This window comes from Catharus ustulatus, chromosome 15, assembly GCF_009819885.2.
Source record: "Catharus ustulatus isolate bCatUst1 chromosome 15, bCatUst1.pri.v2, whole genome shotgun sequence".
NCBI classification, from domain to species: Eukaryota; Metazoa; Chordata; class Aves; order Passeriformes; family Turdidae; genus Catharus; species Catharus ustulatus.
In genome coordinates, this window is record NC_046235.1 from 2,823,020 (window position 1) to 2,843,295 (window position 20,276).

General features: G+C 51.7%; 2 protein-coding genes across 4 annotated transcripts in view; both read left to right on the forward strand.

Annotated features, from left to right (window-relative positions):
• The first annotated feature begins 2,107 nt into the window (after nt 1–2,107).
• Nucleotides 2,108–8,476, forward strand: HBEGF (heparin binding EGF like growth factor). Of its 3 annotated transcripts, none has more exons than XR_004419519.2 (6): nt 2,108–2,244; nt 2,458–2,634; nt 4,494–4,671; nt 6,583–6,738; nt 6,852–7,824; nt 8,000–8,476. XR_004419519.2 is itself a non-coding variant. In XM_033073640.2 (6 exons), exons 1-5 carry the CDS (start codon nt 2,202–2,204, stop codon nt 6,922–6,924), a joined length of 627 nt encoding a protein of 208 aa, XP_032929531.1. In that variant the 5' UTR covers nt 2,109–2,201; the 3' UTR covers nt 6,925–6,944; nt 8,000–8,476. The 3 variants fall into 3 exon arrangements, 2 of the variants coding, with proteins under 2 accessions (XP_032929530.1, XP_032929531.1); XM_033073640.2 differs by having other exon boundaries at nt 2,109–2,244; nt 6,852–6,944; XM_033073639.2 differs by having other exon boundaries at nt 6,852–8,476.
• A 1,831-nt stretch (nt 8,477–10,307) lies between these two features.
• The window catches only part of PFDN1 (prefoldin subunit 1), a 31,106-nt gene continuing 21,137 nt past the window's right edge, over nt 10,308–20,276 (forward strand). Inside the window, exons 1-2 of the mRNA XM_033073357.2 lie at nt 10,308–10,415; nt 10,620–10,786. Coding sequence (XP_032929248.1) covers nt 10,383–10,415; nt 10,620–10,786 — 200 coding nt within the window. The 5' untranslated portion in view covers nt 10,308–10,382. The remainder of the gene's footprint in view (nt 10,416–10,619; nt 10,787–20,276) is intronic.

The window sequence follows — 20,276 nt, forward strand, 5'->3', positions numbered from 1 at the left end:
TGCCCATGGCAGGAGGGGTGACACAGCCCATGGCAGCTCCTCCTGGGAAAGCGGATATGGGGACATGTCTGGGGAAGGATGTGGCATTGCTGAGCAGTTCCAGAGTGAGGAAATGAGAGGTTGGCAGTGGCAGGGCTGAGGGTAAGGGCTGGGAGGGTTTCAGGGCCCTGTTCAGGAGGCTTCTGAGAGCTGCAGCCGGTGAGCGGATGGAGGGGGAAGGACGCGGGCACAGCCCCCTGCAGGGACAGGGACGTGGCAGGGCCTGCACAGCGCTGCCAGCAGAGAGCAGCCACGGTGCTCGCTGTGCCCATGCCATGCCCACCACCACCGCCACCACGCAAACAAACAAACCACGGGGCTGTGTGCACTGCAAACACGGCGGCGAGACCGCAAACAGCCGCGGCTCCGGCACGGGCCGGCTGGGCTGGAGCCCGCTGGACCCGGCAGGATCCAGCCCCAGGAACAGCTGGAGCAGAGCCAGGCAGCATCACGGGCAGAGTCACGTTTTGGGAAGGTGCGGATGGGAGTGTGGGTTCCTGAGGTCGCAGGAACTGAGGCTGAGGATCCCAAGGGGTCCAGGCTGCGATACCAGTGAAACACACCATGGTGTGTGGAGGGGTGGCCTTAGCTAGATTGAAGACCATGGGGAGACCCCTGGCAGACTGATCCATCCATAAGGAGCATCAGGGATGCCCTGAGGCACCCAAACCTTCCTGGGATTCACCTCCCCGTTCTGTGGGGGCTGCCTCAACAGCATGAGGTGGGGCATGACTGGCAGCAGGCACAGGCAGGGAGGGGCTGCAGGAGGTGGGCAGGGGTCATGGGAGGCTGTGGGAGGCAGAGGCAGGAAGCAGAGGCAGGCAGGATGAGCAGCCTTCACACAACCCCTCACCCTTGCCCACTGCCAATCCTCTGTGCCAGCAGCCTCCCTGGTAGCTGACGTGAGCTGGTACCTCCCTCTCCCGAGGTGCCAGAGCAGCTGGCAAATGCTGCCCGCACACGCCCAGCCCGGCCTTGGGGACGTGGTGGGAGACTGGCAGGGGCAAAAAATTCCATCCCAACATGGGGACCTCCCTAGGAGCCAGTGCAGGACTGCCCAGGGACACAGCCCCTCGCCCGTGCCACCACCTCGCTCCGCTGCCAAAGGCTTTGGGCTCCTGATGGCCGGAGGAGGCGGAAGGAAAAACATCCAGCAAACAATTGCAAAAGTCAAGTCTGAGCAAGAAGGAGGGCGTGAGCGGGGGGGTGCCAGATCCGGTGGTATTCCTTGGAGACGGCAACAACAATGGCAGGAATACTTGCTCATGCCTAGCTGAGCCCAAACCAGCCATGGGCTGGGGGCTCAGGACCTCGAGGAAACAGCCATGAGCCTGTGATGGCCCAAAGGAGACCTGGGGCAGGACCTTCCACTCACCCAGCAATGAGATCAGTGGCATTTTTTGCACTGTCACCTGTGCTGAGGATGGGGCCAAACACAGCACACAGTTGGCAGCATGGTGAAAGGGGTTGGGAAACTCTGGCAGTGCCCAAGCACAGCAGGGACAGGGACAAGGACAGTGGCAGGCCGGGGGGGTGTTGTGAGATGAAGCTGTGGCTCAATCACTTGGGCTGCATAGGGGCACAAAGGGGGCCTTGGGGACAGAAAGGGTCTCTGCTGCCATCTGTCCCCTTTCTGAGGGTCATCGCATCCCCAGGGCCAGGAAGAGGTGCAGCCCTGACTCCTGGGGTCCTGCCTCTCACCTGATGCTCCTCTTGTGAGCTGCATTCACTCCCCCAACACCCTTGGGCCCCCTCGGCCACGGGGACCATTGGGACCCTCCTCCTCTCCCCGTGCTTGGACCACACTTTCCCCAGGCCATCTCCTGCCCTCCGCGCCCTGCAGAGACCCTTTTCTCCTCGAGCTCTCACCGCCCAGCCCAGCTCGCAGCGCGGAGCGGCACCGAGGCGGCGGTGGCTGCTGGGTCCCTGACCCGCTTCCTAAGCGAGGAGAACCCACCGAGCCCAGACCAGCGTTCCTGGACCCGGGGGCGGTGGGGAAGCCCTTCCCGGGCGGGGCGGCCGCTCAGCCCCTCCCCTCCCCTCCCGCCCCGCCCCGCCGTCCGCAGCTTTCTACCCGCGGCGGGGCCACCGTGCCGGAGAACAGGCATCGCTGCGGTACCGAGCGGAGCACGGCAGCGGCTGGACTTGTGTGCCCGTGGGTCATGGACGGGCGGGCGGTGCTGATCCAAGCGCTGCTGGCGGCAGGTACGAGCCCGCCTGGGGAGGGTCCCGGGTGCGGGAAACACATCCCAGCGCTGTGCTCGAGTGGGGGGTCCCGGGCATGTAGGGGAAATGGGCTTGGGCAGCGCGGGTATGGCGAGTCCTGGGTGTGGGCAGACGGGGACATTGGTCCTGTCCCGCGTTGGGGGTGCCGGGCAGGGCAGTGTCAGCCCCCAGTCCTGACCGCTCTCTCCGCAGTGTGCTCGGCGGCGGCGGCGGGCGGGCTGCGCCGGGACGAGCTGCACAACGAGGTTCTGCACAAGGGCGGCGGCAGCGGGGTGCCCGTCCCGGCTACAGCCCCGCTGCTCGGCGGCAGCCCGGAGAAGGAGGGCGGCGGAGCGGCCTCGGGGGACGACTTCAGCGAGCTGCCGAGAGGTGTGGACGGAATAAGGGGTCCCAGGGCGGGGCCGGGGTCGCGGGACGGGCTGGAGCCGGAGAGGTCGCGAAAGTGCCGGGCTGAGCTCGGCTCAGTCCCGCGGGTGCCTCGGCAGCAGCTCCGGCTCCGCTTCAGAGAGACTGGAGTGTGAGTGGGAGCAGTCCCCAGCTACCGAGTCCCGGCCGCAGCAGACCCGAGCGGGAGTAGCCCGTGGGCCACCAGCACGGAACAGTGGCTCCCCTGCCGGGACTGTCCGAATTTCTCAAGTCCTCTGCAGAGCGGCTTCCAGCGGGTCCGGGCTCTCAGCTGCTTGGCGGGGAGGAGGCAGAGACCTCGTGGCGGGGTTGCCGTGTCCGGGACGGACCAGCGCTGCCCGGCCGGTGGTGGCCGCGGCGCGGGGACCGCCGTGAGTCACCGCCGCCCACGCGCGGCTGCTCCTCATTCCGCGGCAGGGCTCGTCAGCCGCCGGCCCCGCCACGGGGGCGATGGGGGCACTGCCGCTCTCTGGGGCTCCCGAGCACCCACGCCGGGCTCCTTGTCCCCGACTGGCACCAGAGAACCCGGGGTTTCACATGGGGGTTGAATGGGGATGACACGTACCTGTGCGTGCCGAGGGGAGCGCCTGGCACCAGGTGCGTGCTCTGCTCCCTACAGCTCACCCTCCCATTTTTCCGTGTTTTCTTTTGCTTTCTGACTGTGCCAGCAGATTGTGACAAAAAAGCTGGCAAAACCGGGCTGAGCCACTCAGCCCTCGGGAGACGCAGCAGTGTGTGTCGGCTGGCTGTGGCTGGGAGATCAAGCTCGGGGCAGGGGAGGCAGGGGACGGAGCTGCTGTCAGCCTTATCCGGGGGTTTGTCCGAGCCGCAGAGTTTCCTGGAGTATCGGTTTTCTCCAGGCGCAGCGTGGAGGATGTCGAAATAACTTTGCTAGGTGTGCAACCGGTGTGTGCCAGCGTGAGAGGCGCTGCTTCTGTCAGGAAGTGGCAGAGAGGGAACTGGGCAGGTTATGACTTGCCAGGTTGTGGACTCTGCTGTGCTCACCTCCCCGAGCAGCCCAGGGCTTAATTCACCGAGGTTACTGAGCACCATAGCTCGAGGGGAACTAAAAAATTCCGCTTGGAGCAGTGGGTGCTCTCCAGCACCTCAGCATCTAGCAGGATCAGGCTGGGAGATGATTTTTTTGGCATCTGCACACCTTAAAAGCCATTCCAATCCCGTTGCTGGTGTTGGGCTGTGTCTGGGTGACAAGCTTGGTGCTCTGCTTCCCACCAACCCATCAGGGGGCTGGCCTGGCACCAAAAGCCGCTGGTTACTGCACCACAATTAAAACATCCCATTGTAATTCATGGGAATGATGCCCTCACCATCTCCTTGGCTCTGCAAAACCAAAACTTAAGGCAGGCTTGCTCTTTTAATCCTACCCTGGGGTGAGTAAGGCATCCTTGTGCCCACGGGAAGGAGAGTCCATCAGAGCCATGAATAGGGTCTTAGAAAAGCCTCTGCCTGTCAGGGAAATAAAGGCCAGATAAAGGGGCAATTAGCAATGTTCTGTATTCAGTGGAAACTGGTGCATATAATAGCAGCATTTGAGATGTGTAAAGCTCTGTTCCCCCTGCCCGACTCCCTTCTTTTCTTGAGAATTGTTCTTGTGAATTGGAAAGGCCATGATATTTGTGAGGAGCTGAAAAAAAAAAAAAAAGCCCCTCCACCCCGGGCTCGGGGGCAGCTCCTAGCACAAAGGGCTTTGGGAGCCAGGGCTGAGCAGTTGTGGCAGCCTTGGGATGTGACTTTGCCTTCCCTTTGGTTGGCATGGGGAGCTGATCTGACTGCTGTTCTCTCCTTCCCAAATTGTTTTTCAGTTGCCTTCCTGTCAAAGCCTCAAGGCCTCGTTACTCCCAAGAAAAAAGGGAACGGCAATAAAAGAAGAAAAGGCAAAGGCCTGGGGAAGAAGAGAGACCCGTGCCTGCGGAAGTACAAGGATTTCTGTATTCACGGCGAGTGCAAGTACATCCGAGAGCTGGGGGCTCCCTCTTGCATGTGAGTTGCTGGTGTCTGTCTCTGTGGGGGGAGCCTTAGTCATGGTTCTTTCAATTCTCCAGGCTGGGCAGAGGAAAAGCAGAGATATTTTTAGTTTGTGTTCCCTACTGGTGCAGGGACAGTTCTGACTTGGCCTCTTCCTTGTAGTTCTTGAGAAGTGTCCACCCCTCCCCCAAAACCTGTCACAGCCTTGGAGCCAGGGTTCCCTGCCAGCACGGTGAGCTCTGGCTCAGCTGGGGTCTGCAGAATGATGTGTGGGTCTGGCAGCTGAGAGCTTCTGCAGGTCTGATGTGGGAAACCTCATCCTGACCCCACTGTGAGATCTTGTGGCTCCTGCATCTATCAGGACACATCAGTGCAGGTGGGGGGAGCATCTCTGCCATGCCACCAGCAAAGCAGAGTGGAGGTAGCACCTTTGGGGACAGGCTGCCAAAGCCATGCCTGAGCTGTCCCTTGGTCTGATGAGAGACAGGGCTGTGTACCCCTCCTTGCCCACTGCTCTTGGGTGCAGAGCAAGCAGGGAGATGAAGCAAGTGGAAGAGAAAGTGTTTGCCTACTGCTGGGGCACCTGGATACAGCACTGCTGCTGTGGGAAATACCCCAGGGTGCATATTTGATCCCTGCTGACGTGGGCAGGACTTGAGCTGGCAGATATGTAAGAGGCTTTGTTCTTCACTATCAATCCTCTGAGCCACCCAGCCTTGAGCCCAGGGAAGATAATAGCTCCTTGGCTTATGGTGCCCACAGGATCTGCAATCTGCAGGGATCAAGCTCCACAGAGCTCCTCTAACTCCCTGGTTTCTCCCTGTTGAAGCTGTCATGAAGTTGGGGCCTTGCATGGGGGCTCAGGACTGCCAGTGAGGGAACATCTTTGCAGGCTCAGTTTGGATTGGTGACCCAGCTCAATGTGGGTTGCAATACCCTGGCCTAGGACTGGGACAGCCAGTCCTAGATGTCCCCTGCCTAGATCCCTGGGGCTGAGAGAGAGCCTGGGACACAGACAAGCAGCAGGGATTTGGGGGCTGGCTGCTTCTCTTCAGCACAGTGGTCCATCTCTGGGTGGCGTCTCTCAGAGCCATCAGAGCTTTTGGTAACCGTGGCCAAGTGCTCCAGTCTCCTCTGATAAAGAGACCTTGTGTTCCCTGGTGTCACCTGGTTGAGGCTGCATTTTGGTGCTTGACTGTGCCTCTGTCACAGGGTTTCCTGGAGTGCTGCTTCCTGGGGCACAGGGTGAAATGAGGAAGCTGCTGAGCTGGGTCCTGCACCTTTGCTATGTGCCCAGCCTTGCTGCTGTGCCTGGAAGGTGATGCTGGCATGTGGCACTGTGAGCCCAGGAGGAGGGCTGGGCTGAGTCTGGCTTGGAGATCAGCCTGAGGGTCAGTGGTGCTGGATATAGAGGGATATATTTATCTGGTTGCATCAGTGTGATGTGGTTCAGGGAGGGCTGGAAGCCTCCCAGCCTGTATGGAACGTTATTTCTGTTACATGAGCAACTCCCAAGTCTCCAGGGATGGGACACCTCTGAGCTGGCAGGGTGTGCAGGGACATCCTGCACCATGGGAAATGTTGGGCCAGCTGCCTCACTGCTCCCTTCCAACTTCCAGAGGTGGTCTGGGCAACCAGTGTCTGCCTGGGAGGGAATGGGAAGAGCACAGACCCCAGTGCCTTCTACTGGGGGAGAGCTCAGCCTTTCTAGGAGCCTTCTCTAGGTACAGGAGAAGCTAAATTTATCAGTACAACAGAGATAATGGTGACATCAGACCTCCCAGCTCAGGGGTGTGGGGACTGAGGGAACAGGCAGGGTGCTGGTTAAGGCTGAGCACAGAGGCATCACCTTCTCATGGGGTGGGGGGAACACAAAGATCTCCTGTCTTTGCTCAACACTAATCTTTGAGTTTCCTTCTTGCCTAGATGCCAGCCAGGCTATCATGGAGAGCGCTGCCACGGCCTCCTGCTGCCAGTGGAGCACCCGCCCAGCGCCTACGACCACACCACAGCCCTGGCTGTCGTTGCTGTCGTCCTGTCCTCCCTGTGTCTCGTCATCATCGCAGCCCTGCTGATGCTCAGGTGAGTGGGATGGCACTGAGCTGTCACATCTGTGTCCCTGGGAAGATTGTGTGCAGGAGGAGGGTGACAGGGGCTTCTCCATGCCCTGAGCATCCCTTTGCTTGGCCTCGCAGGTGTCACAAGAGGGGTGGCTACGATGTAGAAAACGAAGAGAAAATCAAGCTGGGCATCACTGTGAATCACTGAGGATGCCAGGTGCTGGCGAGGTGAGCCCCTGGCTGGGCATGGGGCAGCAGTGGGGCAGGTGGACATCTGGGGACTCTGCTGTGCTGGCTGGGACTGCTGTGTGGATCCTGTGCCAGAGTTAGGCAGGAACTGAAGGCAGCCTGAATCTGGAGAAGCAGCTGGCTGAGAGTCTGGGCTGCCCTGTGGGACTCCAGTCTTCTTTTCTCCCCTTCCTGCTGAAATCCCTGTCCCCTGGCACCCCTATCATTCCTGTGTCCTTCTTTCTAACCCCAAGTCCCTCCTCTGTGCTGGTGTTCCATGCTTTGGGGATATTTGGTAGTAGGGAAGCTCTTTCTGTTTTGTTTAGTTTTTTCTTTTCCCGCTCATTCTGCTCCCTCCTTGACCCTCTGAGTCACTTCCCCTCCTTAGATATTGCCTCTATTTATATACATGTGTAAAAAACCCCTTTCCTTTTCATTCCCACTGCTTATTACTTGTACCAAAGCAGTGCCTATCAGCTTGGCACGGGGGATCTTCTGCCAGCTCATGCCATGTTCCTCAGGCTGGGCTGGGGTGTGTGCTCTGCCCCAGGGGTGGCTGCGGGGCCGGGTGCTGAATATCTGTGAAACTTCCTCTGATCTGATCTAAGTCCTGACGTTAGATGCAGTCATACATATTACAGCTACTTCTCTTCTTTTTATTAAAAAAAAAAGAGAAAAGTCATTGTTCTTTGTGAGGATGAAGTAATGCCTTCGGAGGATTTCTGTCATGCTCATCGCAGTGTTGGGGGTGGGAATTTGAGCTGTTCACAGGAGCTGAATTTTCAGGAAGGAGATTTGGCACAAGGCTTTCCTCACTGTCCCCTTTACCCTGGGGATTACTGGGGTGGATATGTGATCCCTGGAAGGGAAGCAGGATGAAGTACCTGTCTCCCGTCCTCCCGGGTCCCCTAGGGGCGGCGGGTGACTGCTGGCCTTGGGTGGCCACGAGGGTTCTCCCTCCGGACTGGGAGGGTCGGGATTTTTATCCCACCACGCAGGGAGCGCAGAGCAGCCCAGGATCGCGGTGTGAGCTCTCCCGCCTCTCTCTCTTACAGGGCTCGGCACTAATGCACTTCTACCTCCTGGAAGAGGCGAGACCGCGGCGCCGGCGGCACGGGGCTGCGGCACGCTGGGGGCTCGCTGGAGCTCCAGGACGGCACCGGCGGGGCTGCTCGGGCAGCGGCGGCGCTGCGACACCTCCGGGGCCACCTCCGGGACGGAACGGGCTCGGGAGCGGTGCTGGCCGGGGGCACACTCCGTCCGCTGCAGTGTGTGCTGAGGAACAAGCTGTGAAAGGGAGGAGACCGGGCTCGGGGCTTCCTTCGCCGCAGGAGGGGGGGGAGGGTAACAGCTATTTAACAAGATATTTTTCATTTTAAATTATATATTTATTTTAGATAAACTGTACATAGTATTTATATTTATTGTAGGTCTGGCCCTGCATCCTTCATGTACGTCAAGATGAGAGGGTCAGACCTCCCTTATTTTTTAAGTGCAATGTAATATTCTAATAAATAACACTTTGTAACAAATGCTTGGGTTGTTAATTTAATCGTGGAGGTGGGAAAGAGTCAGAATTCTGCGTTCAGCACCAATTCCATGCTGGTGGGGGTACTACCAACAGCAGCAGAGATCCTGAGTGTGTGGTCAGGGCTGCTGGATCAGATTGTGCCATCCTTGGGGAGCAGTGTGGTGTGAGGGGCTGGGGGCAGGATCCATCCCAGCTTGGCCCCATTTGGATAATTTTGAAGATTTTCTTCATCTTTGCCAGCTGGTGCTTTGGGAGGGGTGTGATGTTTGTGTCTGCTCACCAAACAAATCTGTGTCTGGTGTGGCCAAAGCCACTCTGGCCACTGATCCATTCAAATGGGAATGGTACTGGGTTTTAAGCCAGCATTTGGTGTTTAGACACTGGCACAGGCAGCCCGGAGAAGCTGTGGCTGCCCCATATCTGTAGATAGTCAAGGCCAGACTGAATGTAGCTTTGAGCAAACTGGTCCACTGGAAAGTGGACTGGACTATTCTTCTGATCAAATAATCTTATGATGGTTCTATGCTTTGGCCAAAAAAAAAAAAAAAAAACAGAGGTAGGCTCACACCTTTCTTGAAAGGAATCCCAGCTGTTCTTGGGGTGATTGCAGGCTCCTGGAGCTGAGCAAGCAACACTTTATACAGTGGATTCCTTACTTTGCAGTAAAAATAACCTCAAAAGCAGTTCTTTTCGTTGGGGGTAACTGAGAGCGGGGGAGTTGGTGGCTCTGCTAGAGGTCCTTGAGGCAGAGAGAAACCACCAGGATCCTGGGCTGCATCCAAAAGAATACAGACAGCAGGGTGAAGGTGATTCTTCCCCTTCATCATGTACAGTTCTGGTGTCACCAACATACAAAAAACATGGAACTGCTGGAGCAAGGCCAGAGGAAGCCACGAAGTTGATAAGAGAAATGGAGGATTTCCCCTATGATGATGGACTGAGAGAGCTGAGGCTGTTCTGGTGGAGAAGGAAAGGTTTAGGGACAACTCATTGCAATTTTTCAGTATCTCAAGGGACCTCCAAAGAAGCCAGAGAGCAACTCTTCACCAGGAACTGTAGTGACAGGACAATGAGTAATAGGCACAAATTGAAAGAAGGAAAATTTAGGTTACATATATGGAAGAAATTCTTTACTGTGAGGGATGGGAATAGGCTGCTCAGAGAAGCTGTGGCTGCCCCATCCCTGGGAATGTCCAAGGCAAGGTTGGATGGGGCTTGGAGCAGCCTGGGATGTGTCAGGGGGGACTTGGGATGAGATGATCTTTGATGTCCTTTCCAGCTCCTTAACACTAAGGCTAAGGCAGGGATGGTTCTCGCCCTCTGGCCACTCCGGGCCTTCACCAACGCGGGCCGGCCCGACGAGAGCACCGCAGGGCGAGGCCTGGTGCGAGGAGCCCTCACGGGAGCCCCCGGCCCGCTCGGTATCGGTGCCGGTCCCACAGCATCCCCGGCCCGCTCGGTATCGGTGCCGGTCCCACAGCATCCCCGGCCCGCTCGGTGCCGGTGCCGGTCCCACAGCATCCCCGGCCTGCTCGGTGCCGGTGCCGGTCCCACAGCTGTCCCTCCCCGCTCGGTGCCGGTCCCACAGCATCCCCCGGCCCGCTCGGTGCCGGTGCCGGTCCCACAGCATCCCCCGGCCCGCTCGGTATCGGTGCCGGTCCCACAGCATCCCCGGCCTGCTCGGTGCCGGTCCCACAGCTGTCCCTCCCCGCTCGGTGCCGGTCCCACAGCATCCCCCGGCCCGCTCGGTGCCGGTGCCGGTCCCACAGCAGTCCCTCCCCGCTCGGTGCCGGTCCCACAGCATCCCCCGGCCCGCTCGGTGCCGGTTGCCGGTCCCACAGCGCGTCCCGCCGTGGGTGGGGCCCTGATGCCCCCGCCCCTCCGCGCATGCGCTGTGCGCAGACAAGATGGCGGCGCCCGTGGATCTGGAGCTCAAGAAGGTACGAGACCCTCGCCCGTGTGTCCCTCTCTCATCTCTCATCTCTCATCTTTCATCACCCCTCTCCTTGTGTCTCACCCTTCCACTGCGTGTCCTGTCCACTGTGTGTCCCCCTCCGTGTCCCGACGCCGGCTGGCTCCCTCGTGCCCGCAGCCGGGGGCCGTTGTGCCCCCTCGCTCCTCATCCGGCGCTCTCCCCTGGCCAGGCGTTCTCGGAGCTGCAGGCCAAGGTGATGGACACGCAGCAGAAGGTGAAGCTGGCCGACCTGCAGATCGAACAGCTCACCAAGACCAAGAAGCACGCGCACCTCACGGACACGGAGGTGATGATGCTGGTGGACGAGACCCGCATGTACGAGGGCGTGGGGCGGATGTGAGTATCGGCCGGAGCGGGGACACCCCGGCCCTGCGCGCCGGGAGAGGGGCCCCTCATTTCAGCAAGGGCAGTGAGGGGCTGCAGCGTGTCCAGAGAACGATAATGCAGCTGGGGAAGGGTCTGGAGCACAAGCACTGGCTGGAGGAGCGCGGGGGGACAGTTTAGCCTGGAGAAAAAGGGGCTTGAGGGGAACGTTCTTGCTGTCTTCGTCTTCCTGACTGGAGAGTGGAGCGAAGTGGTTGTCAGGCTCTTCTCCCAGGTAACAAATGATGAGAGAACATAGTCTTAAACTGCACCACGGGAGGTTTAGGTAGGTCATTAGGAAGAATTGCTTCACAGAAAAGGTGATTAAACATTGGAAGGGGCTGCTCAGGGAGGTGGTGAAGTCACCGTCCTTGGAGGTGTTTAAGAAAAGACTGGACATAACACTTAGTGCCACGATCTACTTGAAAAGGTGGTGTAGGGTCACAGGTTGCACTCAGTGACCTCAGAGGTGTTTTACAACCTAATTGATTCTGTGATTCTGAGACCTCCAGCCTGAGTCTCTATGACGCCTCTAGGCTGCTGGGAGGCTCTCCCCTTCTTGAAGAGCACATCATCTTTCTGTCTGCACATTCACTTGTTTCCTTTTTCTCATTGTCTTTCATTTTTAATTTCAGCAATCTGCCTGCAAATGCAGTGAGGCTTAGTCCTTTACCTCTTGGGGTTAGGTACTGGCTGCCTGGAAGAAGGGCTGTTACAAATTATATGGGTTTTGTGTGGTTTTGCTTCTTGGCTCAGCTCCTGGCCCCAGTGCTGTCCTCTGGCACCTCTGGGGAGTTTGTAATTTCACCTAGCAGAGCAATACTCTAATGCCAAATGGCATTTGTGAGAAGGCCCTCACTGCCCAGTGTCAGTCATTTCCAGTGTAGTTTATGTCAAACCCCTTGAAAACCCCCTGTGCATAGTTCCTGTGCTCAGGGATTTTCTGGCACAGATGTTTTACAGAAATGTCCTTTGCAGTGTCATGCCAGGGGATGGATCTAATGTCATTGTTTGGATATTTTTCAAATCCTTGGAAACGAACATAAAGCTCATATGGGTAGTCCCACTGCACTCTTCAAGATGTGTGTTGGATGGCTGCCAAAAGAAACACCTTAAACCAGACTGAGGTGTTCTGATTCATTTCTGAATTGCACTTTGATGGGATTTCAGCAGCCTCTGATAGAAGACCCTATAAAGTGGTCTTTATACAGAGAGGTTTCACCACATCAAGTGGTTTCAAATCTGAAAAATACCACATTAGATTTCTGCATTTCTGATTTGAGAAACAGGATTTTGTCTCATGTGAGTTGGGTAACAGTGATGACAGCCCAACTCGGGATGTGGTTTGTGAAATGCTGGATCTGCTCTGACTGCTGCCAAAAGGGGTGATTGTATCGACCTCTTCCCCACCCGGTTTACCCCACCTCCTTCGTGTCAAAGTGGGTGATCACAGGACTGAGCAGTGAGCCAGGTCAGGCTTCAAGTGCCCTCATCCATCAGCCCACACAGTCTCCAGACTGAGCTGTAGGGAGGTGGCAGGACTGGGAAGCCAGGAATGGTGTGTTCTTTGCTTTTGGCTGGGAGTTTTCAGGGGAGTTGTACCCAGGCTAATGGAGCTGTTCAAAGTGGCAGGGTTCCTCCTAAATAAACTTTTCCAAGTAGGTGCATTAAATGTTGGGTTTGGTGGGGATGCTGGTGACATCACAAAGAGACAGATTCTGTCTTGCAGGAGGTGACTGATTGACCCAGACAGGCTGTAGATGTAGCAAACACTTGTGTTTGGAGTAGTCATGAGATGTCTCAAAAGGCTTTTTTTTTTCTATTTGGGTTTGTATTTTTGTTTGAGCAGACAGATGAAGAGTAAAAGATAATTCTGGAGTCAACATGTTTTTCTAAAGCTTTTTCAAAATTCGAAAGTCCAGAGTGCCTTTGGAAGTCCCTCAAGGTACTTTAGAAGTGTGAGAGTGTCAGTCTTTATTGTTAAATGATCCTGCCTGTGAATCAGATGGGGGAAGCAGATGTCATTTCATCATTGTCTGAAGTGCATTGTCCTGCTCTCTGCTTCTGCCTCCTCCTTAGGAGTAAGACACCTTCTTGATGTGCTAAACCATTTACCCTTGCTCTGTGCAGGAACCCCAGTCTTCTGGGGACTCCTCTCTTCCTTCCATGACCCAACAGGTGTGAGGCAGCTCTGGCTCCTTGGGGATGGCAGAGGCGCCAGCAGGAAAATATTTACATTGTGATATTGCTTAAAAACTGAACTCTTCCTGAGCTTTGTTGTGTTAGCTATACAAATACAGATTAAGAGAGTGCTCTTCTTCTGAATGCTACTCATTCATTCTTTTTTTATTTTTTTATTTGTTTTTCCTGCCTAAGCTTGACAGGGTATTTCTGTGAGCCCTGCCTGTCCTGGCTTTGGGGTAATGCTGCCGTGCCAATTGGCAGTGATGCTCTGGTGTCATTTGTGTCACTTCCTGGTGAAGAGAGCTTGCATCAAGTACATGAGGAACTTCCTGGAGCCCACTCCAACCCCTAGCAGAGAATTTATTGCTGAAATTTGGGCTAAAGCAATCCTTGAGCGGGAGTTAAAATCCAAGGGCAGTCTGGCATCTTGTATTCCACTGGAGACCAAAGGAGGTTGTCACTGTGGGTCTTCTGGACATAGAAGCCATGTTCTGTGGGCTAGCAGATGTCCTGCATGGACATGAGTCTGACCACCAAAGGCATATTTGTGCTGTCTTAATTTCATTTGCATAGTCTAGCGTGGAAATACTCGAGCTCTAAAGGGTCTCAGTTATCCAGAAAGGGTGGAGGTTTGTGTCACTGTTAACTCTGATTATCAGGGTTCTTCTGCTTGAATAACTAAATTCTTGAAGTAAGTTTTATGCTTCTATTCCTGTCCTTAATTTTTCTTTTAATTTCCTTTTTCTTTGCCCTCTAACCCATCTAAGCTGCTACTTAGAATCTGGCCTCTGATAGGATTTCTGTGTTTTTCTGCCAGCTTGGGTGGATGAGCTGTATGCAGAGGGCTAGCATGTACCCTTCTGTAGGACAAGATACTCCAGGTCTTCGTGGAATTTGAAGGCTTGAGGAGCTGTGCTGATGTGCTGCATGCTGAGAGGAAGCCTGCCTGCTTGGGTACTTGCTTTTGCACTGCTTAGAAAGCAGTTGTGTGGTTTTTATTTTCTGAACCCCTATCCTGAGTCTCCTTCCTTCCCAGAAGACTTTCCCTTCACTGCTGATGAATGTGAAAGTTTCATTTGTTGTTCCTCAACTTGTTGGTTTTTTTTTTTTTTTGGTGAAATATTGCAGTTTGTGTAATGTGCTGAGGCCTTACCGAGCTCCACATGTGGGGCTCAATTAACTTTTGCTAAAGCTATTTTTGGTTTGACAGAAGAAATGTCAGTGCCACATAGTATGAGCTGATGAATTGCTGTGTACTGTACGTATCTGTGAGCTGAGATCTCATCTGGGTGGTGGCTTCTTGCCAAATACATTTCAGTTCTGTTACTTCATACTCTTTTGAAAGGCCTGTTACGTAGCTTGAGACAGCTACCACTGTGCTGGACTTCTGCTTAAGCTATTTGTGAACTGATATCATCCTGTTGCTTTGAGAGCTATGCTGAAAGTTTAAGCTTCAGAATTCTGTCTGAATATTTCAGACCTTTCCCTTTACATTCTTCTAGCCCATAACCTGGACAAGATCCTTATTTACAGAAGAAAAATGTCTGGCACTTGGTGTGGGGCACAGTGAGGAGAGTGCTGCAGTTTTTCATGCTGTGCCAAAATAGACAGTCAGTTTTGGTTTGATATTGCTTTATCATCAGTTTACTTGTACAGCAAATGGGAGAACACTTAAAAAGAAAATATAAGTAAAAATCAAGCAAATACTGTAGCAAGCTTTTGGCTCAAGATTTTCTGCAAGCATAATATATTATTGCAGCTGTCCCTAGAAAACAACTTTGTGCCATTACAATATTTTATGGGACAGCTGTAATAACATGATTTTGAATTTTAGATTTTTTTTGAAAGAGTGGTTGAGATTTTTGGTGGCTGAACATATACAGGTGAAACCTGAGAGAATTAAATATTCTTGATGATTCCTTGGATTTAAATGGATTCTCACTTTGGCTGTGATTCATGGTTTTGTTTGAAAATGAGATCAGTGACTGCTGGACCCCCAAAAGCAGAAGTCCCTGCTGCACATCACTGGGTGAAGCTGCAGGAGCTGTGTTTTCACCGTTGGTGTGTGTGAGGTGTTCGGTTGTGCCAGCACAGAACACGGCAGCTGCCCCGTGCTTCCCGCTCCCATGTCAAAAATCTCACAAAGAGCTGAAGGACACCCAAGGCTTAACCTTGATGGTTCAGTTGCTAACTATAGGCTGCTGTGTGAAATCTGAGTGGCTCCTCCATGGCCTGGCTCCGTGCGGAGGGCTCGGTGCGGGCTGGGCGCTGGAGCCCGGCTGCCGAGGAGCTGACAGGTGCTGCCACCAGTCCCAGGGAGCAGCATGGTGCTTTCTAATATGTGCTTTAGAAACCCAAAGTTCCTCCATGTGGCTGTTGGAAAAGGGAGGATTTATTTTCCATGGTAAATCTAGTGTGTGGAGAAGTTCAATCAGGCACTGAGCTGTGGAGAAAACAAAATTAGTGTCCAGCTGCTTGAGCACTGCACATTGAATGAGCTGTTGGGAGCTGGTGCATGAGGAACCAAAGGCTATATGGGCATAAGCCAAAAGGTTTTCCATCACACAGTTGGTATTTATTTCAGGTTTTTCCTGATTTTGAACTACTCTTGTTGCAGCCTGAACAATGATCTTCGCAGTGTTGTCAGGTGTAAGTGGACCTGTAAAAGTTTGCAAGATTTTTTTAGAGAGCTGTCATAGAAAGCAAAAATTAGAATGATGTTTGTGGAGTGATGCAGTAGTTTTCTGTGCTGCTGCCTGTGATGTAAGGGGCAGGAGTTGGTTGTTATCCCCTTCCTGGTTAATTAGGAGCGTGAGAGGAGCAGAGTTGGTCTGTGGACTTTGTGGTTACCGCTGGCAGTAGTGAGATATTGGAAATCTGGACTCCTGGATTTGGTTCCAGCTCAGAAAGGGACCTTGTTCTTTGGGCACAGGCTCCTTTTCCAACTGACATCTGATTTTCAAACACATTCCTTCCCCACTGCCCTGCCCCCGCTTAGTTCTTGATCCTATTCCTGCTGCCCAGGGCTGCTCATTTGTAATCTCCTGGATATCTTGGGCCAGTTACAGCTCTTCTGCCCTGCTGCTCTACAGAATTTCTCCATGCAATACTGAAACGTCAGAGAAGGAAAGATTTCCATGGCTTGTGTGCAAGATGTCTATCTGCCCCATTCTAGGAAACAGCTGCATTTCTTTAAAGAATCAGCTTTAGGCAGGGAACTTGGACATGTCAGATAAGTCAGTGTTTGTGAAATACATAAGCAACAGAAACAAGGGTCTTACAATAAAAATAATAGCTAATTTAAAATAAAAATAGGTCTTTTACTTATCCCTACTGGAAATAAATCTGTTGGTTATAGTCCCCCACCTACTGTGTGGGTGTTCTGATAGAAGATTAGCAATACAGCTTTTCCTCTTGCTTGCCTGGGTTCATTTAACTCTTTAGGAACATTTTTCTGCTGGGGCTAGGACTATGACATTCACACAAATTTGTTCCATTTTTTTCCTTATCCCTAACTTTTTCCCTACCTTTTACCTGAACAACACAGAGGAAGGAGCTACCTGAGTAAGCCTGAGATGAAACTTGAGAAGAATGAGGGTCAGAAGGGAGACTTGAGTGCTCCTGCAGGCTGTCCTTGTTGCTGGAAGAGGGAGTTTGATGTGCTGTGAGCCAGAGGCAGTGCTGTCATGGAAATGCCAGAGCCTTCAGGGAACTCTCAGGGCAGCATTTGCAGGTTGGACTCCTCTGGATTGAGGGCTGGAGTAAGGCACCTTGGCTTTGTCCCTGCTAAAGAGACAGGGAGGCTGAGCTCTCTTGCAAATACAGCTCATCTCTTGCTTCAGTGGCTCAGAGTTCTATTTGGATATGTGCTAGGCAAGTATTAAATGTTCTGAGGAGCTTGTAGTGCTCCTGCTTTTGTGACTTGCTGTGCCTTATGACTTTGCAAAACCATTATGGAACATGACTGACTGATTTCTGAAGTTCTCCAAGCACTTAAAATGTCACTCTGGTATTCTGAAACAGTGAGGAACTTCCATTTATTTTAATATCTAGAGGATTTCAAGTACTGTATTTTGAAACTTTTTCCCCATTTCCTGAAGAAAATTTTGGAATCAAGGGTGAGAGTCCTTGGAGAAATACTGAATTCTAGAGCACTTCTTTCAGGATACAGGGCTCTTTGGTTTAGCACAGAGGATGTGGCTTTCCTGCAGCAGAGAAGGATGGCCAGATCACTGGCCCAAAGTAGTATTGGCAGGTCCCTGCTGTGTTCCTGTCCTGCTTGGAAATGCCCTTCCAGGTGTGGAGGCAGTGGATATTCAGCCAGCAGGACAGGGTGTGACAGGGTACTCAGGGCCCACAGATGTCAGATGGAGATGCCCAGGCAGTCTCTGAGCTGGGATGTGAATGTCAGCATAATATATGAATTTTAGGTGGAAAACCTTAAAACAAATGAGAAATCTAAGTCTGAACATCCTGCCCTTGTCACCTGTTCAAAGCCTGAAAGGAGAGGTTCATTCATGACCCCTGCGTTAAAAATCTGAATTAAATATGAAGAAACCAGTCCCATGGCATAAGAACTCCATTTTATACAAGTTTGATTCAGAGATGCATGAACCAAAGTGCTGCATCAAATCTTGAACCCAATGCAAGACAACTTCAGTCTTGAATTCTTACTTTGTTTTCTTGAAAACTATTTGCTGAATTAACGGAATGTTTCAGCCAATTTAGCAAAAAAAAAAAAGAGTTTATTCTTGCTGATTAGGACACAGCAGTGTGGTTGTTTTAGTGTTAGCTAATTTAACTCCAGAGTCCAGAAATATCTGTCTATTACTGTTATGCTTGAATTCTTTTGGCTCAGTTATCTCTGTGTCCACTGCTGTGAAGTTTTCTGTAGTGCTTTGGTGCTTTGTTGTAGCAGGATTTGGGATGTGCAGAAGCCAAGACTGTGCTGTTTATCCACAAGTTGGATCTTCCTTCTCACTTTGCATTTCAAAGGTTTCCTCCCAGGCAAGGCAGAAATCCCTTTTTTTTTTTTTTTTTTTTTTTTGTTTGATTTTTTTTGCCAGTTTTCCTGTACAGGTTTTTAGGGAGCGGCTGCTGCTGAGAAGGGCATAAGTTTGTCTGTCAGAGTATAGCAGTATCTTCATGTCACTTCATTTTCTACTGCAAAGTTCACCTTTTTGATCACAGAATGTTTATCAATAAGAAAAAAAAAATAGAAATGTCTTTGGGATTATTCATCAGGATGCTTACACCAGCATTTGCTTGTTTATGTTTTTCTTGGTGCATATCCATGTGGTCTTGTAGTTTTAATTATTTTTCTTTTTTTAAGCATTCTTCCATAGGAGTTTATGGGGAATTCTTAAAAATAGAGCAGGTTTTAGAAATGGATCTTGGCTTCCTATTATTGGAAAAATTGTTTCTGTTTTCTGCTTTTTGCAACTTTCAAATCTGGTGCAACCCAGACTGCAAAAAATCTATTTGAGGTGCATGTGTGGTTGGCATGTTGTAGTCATCTGAGTTCCCTTGGCTTAAATAAGCCACAGCTCATCATTGCTACACACTAACAAAATATATGAAAACAAAATTAGAAGACAGAACCACTAAACCAGGAATATAGTGAGGAAGAGCCATTCATGGGGATTTCAATTGCATGAACCGCTGTTGTTCTTGCAGTGTTTTCCCACATGGATTTAATTGTGAATGTTATGAATTCCTCTATGATAGAGAGGAGGCATTTGCTTGCTTTTTTTTTTTTTCTTTTAAATTCCATTTATGTCAATTGAGCCTTCAAAAAGAATTTATGATGCTCATTAAAAGCAGACCACAGCACTATTTTCTTATTTTGGATTGTGCTATATTTAATCCACACTTCGAGGTATATTCCTGACGTCTTTTTTTAAAGAACCAAACATGAACAATGGTATAAATCTACCATCTAGTTAAGTGTCTGGCAATGCAGAAACTGCTGTTTGCAAGCTGTGTTACTATCTTGGCTTGAGGTAATGTAATATGCTGGAGCTATTGAGAGATGCCCCCCAAAAAAGTGAAAGCTCAATGTAAACATGGCCTGAAGTGCAGCCCAAACCCCTCCGTGGGGCCAGGTGTGCCCGTGCCCAGCTTTGAGGAAGCAAAGGGCCTGGAATTCTTTGTTCAAATCCTTTAGCTCCTTAGAGTAAATAGGTTTATGGCTTACAAATGTTCATCTGAGTAAAAGTTACCCTTGTTAGAGCCTACATAAGATGCAGTTTGGCCGATGTCCGGCTCTGCTAATCCCGGTCTCAGCGTGCTCCGGTGTGTCAGGCTGGCTTTGCACAAGCTGTGTTGCCCACTGGGGATGTCTCCTGCCCAAACAACTCCTGGTGCTCATCCACCTCTCCAGAGCAGCAATAAAATGTCATGTGAGCTATAAACTGTTGCTGCTTGGAATGTATTCATGTATGATCCTCCCAACATGAGCTGCGGGATTTGTTTTGCTTTAAGGTATGTGGGGGGAATAGTTAGGGTCAGCTATATTGAGGTGACCCAGTGAGACAAATGACCACTAAAATAAATGCAAACATAGGAAGAGTTTCAACTCATCTGTTCAAACTCCATCTGTTCTGAACCAGCTCCAGTTAAGGCAGATGATCTGTTGATGGGAAATTCAAAATTGGGCTGAAAAAATGCGAGACCCTTAGACATGAAGGGTGGCAGCACAAGCTATAATTAGTGATGGTTTTTTGGTTTTTCTTTTTTTTTTTTTTTTTTTTTTTTTTTTTTTTTTTTTTTTTTGATATTGCTTCCTTGTCTTGTTTGGAACTGTGTAATTCATTTAGGGTGATTAAAACTGGAACTTGGAGAGATATGAACTGCATAAAGAATCGTTTGCAGAAGCACTAGCATGTCCTGGGAGAGTAGAAGAGGACTATTGGGTGCTGGCAGTTCTGCACAGCTGGTTCTGGCTCAATCAAGCTAGATTGCTTGGGATCAGCTCCTTGGAAGCCTTTCTTCCATTGGCTTTGAGCAGTACTTAAAATGCAGTAATCCCCTACTGAGTCTGCTCAAAGCTTGAGTAGCAGTGCAAGTTCAGAATTAAAAAGTGTCTTTAAATAGAAAAATGCATGACTGGGCTAAGCCAAACTTTTCTCACAGTGGTCTAATGCAAGCACTTGATTTCAAGGAGCAGGGCATTCCATGTAAACACTGCTGTGACATACCACAACATGTTAGGTTGTTTAGAAATCCAGTAAATGTTAAAATAATGTTGTGGCTTTGTGCTAAGTTGTTTGTTTTCTTT